Source organism: Habropoda laboriosa, unplaced genomic scaffold (genome assembly GCF_001263275.1).
Source record: "Habropoda laboriosa isolate 0110345459 unplaced genomic scaffold, ASM126327v1 scaffold529, whole genome shotgun sequence".
NCBI classification, from domain to species: domain Eukaryota; kingdom Metazoa; phylum Arthropoda; class Insecta; order Hymenoptera; family Apidae; genus Habropoda; species Habropoda laboriosa.
Window position 1 is genome coordinate 37,393 of NW_017100671.1, and position 4,459 is coordinate 41,851.

Below are 4,459 nucleotides of genomic sequence, written 5' to 3' on the forward strand. Positions count from 1 at the left end.
TTTAGTCTCTTTTCTGACATCGTCTAATGTGGTTTGTATTGTTAGCTGCATTAAATATGACAGGAAGACAACATTTAACTGAAACTGAGAAACAAAGTTTAGTTGAAATGTTTAAAAAGGGCCAGAGAAAAATTGGGCCAAAAAGGGCCATAAATAAATCGATGAGAACGTGCTACCGAAATTCAACGAACTTCTAGCATTTTTAAATAAAATGGCACGAGATGACGAACCGATTAGATTGATTTCACGCGATACTCCTGCAACACCTATAGATAAAGATAGATTTCCGAATAGAGATAGATTTCCGAATAGAGATCGATTTCTGAATAGAGATAGATTTCCAAATAGAACCCACAGCCTAGTCAGTACAAATTCATTAAGGTGCCCATTGTGCACCCAAGCACACTATATGAACCAGTGCCGGCAACTTTTAAATCAAACGCCACAAGAGAGATTAAGAAAAATTAAATCCCTGAAGCATTGCATCAATAGCGTTTCGCATTGTCGCGCGACTACTTGTAGAAAATGTGGTTCTAAACACCATACGCTTCTACATTTCGAAACCCCTGTCAGAACTAGTACTATGCCAGATGAATCCTCTATACCGGCTACCGTAGTCTTAACAGCATCCGAAGGCTTGACAACGGAAGTTTTATTAGCTACCGCGTGCGTTACCTTAATAGGACGAAATAATGAGGGACATAATTGCCGAATTCTTTTAGATCCGGGTTCTCAACGAAATTTTATGACTGAAGACTTAGCAAACCGCCTTCAATTACCTAAACGTAATCTAAATTTAATAACCTCAGGTATAGGACGAACGGAACGCCGAGTAAAATATGCTGTCGAAGCTCAATTTAAATCGAATAACTCTAATTTTGCGTGCAAGGCAACATTTTTAACGTTACCGATAATCACAAACGCGTTGCCATCTCGCATGATAAATCGTGAATCGCTGAGGATACCGAATAATGTTACACTAGCTGACCCGTGGTTCCATAAACCCGCGACTATTGATATGTTATTAGGCGAATATCTTTATTATAAACTCTTAAAGGCACAAAGAATTCGCTTACATAATGAAACCGTAGTATTACAAAATACCGCGTTAGGCTGGATCGTGTCGGGTGAAGTGCAAAGCGATACCGAACCCCAGCAAACAATAACGAAATGCCTTCTTAGCACAGATCAATTAGATCTTCAATTAACCAAATTTTGGCAATTAGAGGAATATCCACACGAAACAAAAATGCACCCGGAAGAGAAATTATGCGAAGAGTTCTTTCAAGCAACCACACAACGTGATTCAACCGGTCGGTACATAGTACGATTACCATTCAACAGTAGAAAGGTTGAACTAGGCAATTCTTACAAAACGGCATTAAACCGTTTTTATTCTTTAGAGCGACGACTTCAAGGCAACCTCGATTTACGAAGTGCTTATACCGAATTCCTAAACGAGTACGAATCTTCGGGACACATGTCCGAAATAACAGATCAGGCATGTAACGATGAAGGATGTTATCTGTCACATCATCCAGTAATAAAAACAAGTAGTCTCACAACTAAATTACGTGTAGAATTTGACGCGTCCGCGAAGACAAGTACCGGGATATCGCTCAACGACACACTTATGGTAGGTCCAACAATTCAGGAAGATATTTTCTCCTTAATTATCCGATTCCGATCTCATGCATATGTCCTGACGGCCGACATAGAGAAGATGTTTAGACAAATAAGATTAGACCCACAGGACGCGGTTTATCAGAAAATACTGTGGCGTAAAGATCCGAAGGAGTCAGTCAGGACATACCGTCTTAACACAGTAACGTATGGTACAGCCTCTGCCCCGTTTTTTGCAATACGTAGCCTCCATCAATTAGCAGCTGACGAAGTTGGCAATTACCCTCTCGCAGCCCAGGTTATAAAAACCGATTTCTATGTCGACGATCTTTTAACTGGTGCTCAAACATTAGAAGAAGCGATGACGCTTAGAGATCAGTTAATCAAGCTTTTAAAATTGGGGGGATTTAATTTACGGCAATGGGCGTCAAATGAAACGGCTCTGCTTCGAGGAATTAATGATCGATCCTCCAAGGAACACTTGTGTCTAGATACGGATACGGTAAAAAAGATGTTAGGCATTTATTGGCACCCTCGTGAAGATACAATTGGTTACAAGGTGGTCGTTGATAACGACAAGTTTCTGCCGACTAAACGCGCAATCCTTTCAAAGATTGCTCAACTTTTTGATCCTTTAGGACTCCTCGGTCCAGTAGTCATCAAAGCAAAATTGATAATGCAGGAGTTATGGAAGTGTGGAATAGGATGGGATGATACAGTCCCCTTAGAGATACAAAACGCTTGGAACAGTTATCAACAACAGCTTCTATTATTAAATAATTACTCGATAGAACGCGAAATTCTAACAAAATTGCCAGAGGAATTACAATTACATGGGTTTTGCGATGCAAGCGAAGTAGCATACGGAGCTTGCATTTATATCAGATCTGTAGATTATAAGAATAATGTGAAAATTAAGCTTGTAGCAGCAAAATCGAGAGTTGCTCCGCTGAAAACAATAACAATATCGCGATTAGAATTGTGTGCGGCAGAATCGCTTAGCAATCTTTATCATGTAGTGGTAAATGCACTGAGATACCCCATCCAGTCGGTACACCTTTGGTCGGATTCTACGATAGCACTGCACTGGATTAAAACTCCCCCACATACCCTAAAAACTTTCGTCGCGAATCGCGTAGCACGAATCCAAGAGCGTACAGATCCTCAAAACTGGAATCACGTCAATTCAACCGATAACCCAGCCGATTGTATCTCTCGCGGTCAATTACCCATTGAGTTTTTGTCAAACCAATTATGGTTGAAGGGGCCTACTTGGCTTTCTAATCCACCTTTACAATGGCCGTCGTCAGCCTTACCTGAAATTGATATCCCGGAGAGCCGAAATACGGTTGCACTAATTACCAGTGTGACTTCGAACTTCTTCGAACGGTTCTCATCATGGACCACTCTTCAACGAGTGATCGCGTATTGTATTCGTTTCTGTAAAAATGCCTCACGTTCTGAATCCAATAAAGGACTCCTCACGACCGCCGAATTGCGAAGAGCACGCAATATCATTTTAAAAACCGTTCAGAGTCGTTATTTTACAAGGGAATATACAAAATTGATACAGAGTGACTCTGTTTCCAAGGAAAGCAAAATTCTTGCCTTAAGTCCGTTCATTGACAATGACGGACTCATCCGTGTGGGTGGCCGTTTGCAAAATTCTAACCTTCGCTATTCGCAGAAACATCCTATTTTACTACCACGATCAGACCATATTACCAAATTAATTATTGAACATCAGCATCGCAGCCAGTTGCACGCAGGTATCTTAGGAACGTTAAACGCGGTCAGACTACAATATTGACCTATTGATGGCAAAAATGTTACACGGTACGTAATACATAAATGTATACGTTGCTTTAGAGTCAGTCCCAAGAACATGCCAGAATATCCTATGGGTAATTTACCTAAGGATAGAGTAACACTAATTAGACCATTCCAGACCACGGGTATTGACTATTGCGGCCCATTTTTTATAAAGGAAAGGAAATATCGCAATACAAAGAGGTTGAAGGTTTACGTAGCTGTATTTGTTTGCTTTGCCACTAAGGCAATCCATTTGGAATTGGTTAGTGATTTATCCACCGATGCCTTTCTTGCCAGTCTGAGAAGATTTTTTGCTAGGCGCGGCTTTGCACAAACCATATATTCTGATAATGTGACGAACTTCGTAGGCGCGAAAAATAGTTTATCCGATATTCAAACATTCTTAGAATCAAAGCAGCATCAACAAACAATAACAAATTATTTGACCAACAAGGGTGTTACTTGGCATTTTTCACCTCCAAGATCTCCACATTTTGGGGGACTTTGGGAAGCTGCGGTCAAAGGTTTTAAATTCCATTTGCGTCGAACCATCGGAGAGGTCTTATTTACATATAAGGAACTCAATACTTACGTAATAGAAATTGAAGCGATTTTAAATTCCCGTCCCCTAACATCATTATCCTCCGACCCTAATGACCTGACAGCCCTCACACCAGCACACTACCTTATAGGTGAGTCATTAACTGGTTTACCTGAGATAGACATATTGAATGTTCCTACTAACCGATTGTCAGCTTGGCAGCACATACAAAGGGTAAAGCAACACTTCTGGATCAGATGGCAAAGAGAATATTTAAACGAATTAAATATCCGAAGCAAATGGCGCGAGAGGTCCACAATACCTTTACAACCAGGGACCTTGGTCGTGATCAAGGAGGAAAATTTGCCACCTATGCGATGGAGCATAGGCCGCATCGTGGAAACTCACCCCGGAAAGGATCAAGTGGTTCGGGTCGTCACTGTTAAGACTGCAAGTGGTATTTATTGACGAAGTGTGAGAAAT

At 40.8% G+C, this 4,459-nt stretch overlaps 2 protein-coding genes across 2 annotated transcripts; both read left to right on the plus strand.

The window, feature by feature from the left end:
* Positions 1–211: 211 nt before the first annotated feature.
* Positions 212–3,433, plus strand: LOC108576833. Its single transcript, XM_017939897.1, has one exon. It carries the CDS (start codon positions 212–214, stop codon positions 3,431–3,433), a length of 3,222 nt encoding a protein of 1,073 aa, XP_017795386.1.
* Positions 3,434–3,508: 75 nt separating this feature from the next.
* On the plus strand, positions 3,509–4,444 carry LOC108576834. The gene has a single exon (XM_017939898.1). The coding sequence runs from the start codon at positions 3,509–3,511 to the stop codon at positions 4,442–4,444; it is 936 nt and encodes a 311-aa protein (XP_017795387.1).
* The last annotated feature ends 15 nt before the right edge of the window (positions 4,445–4,459 follow it).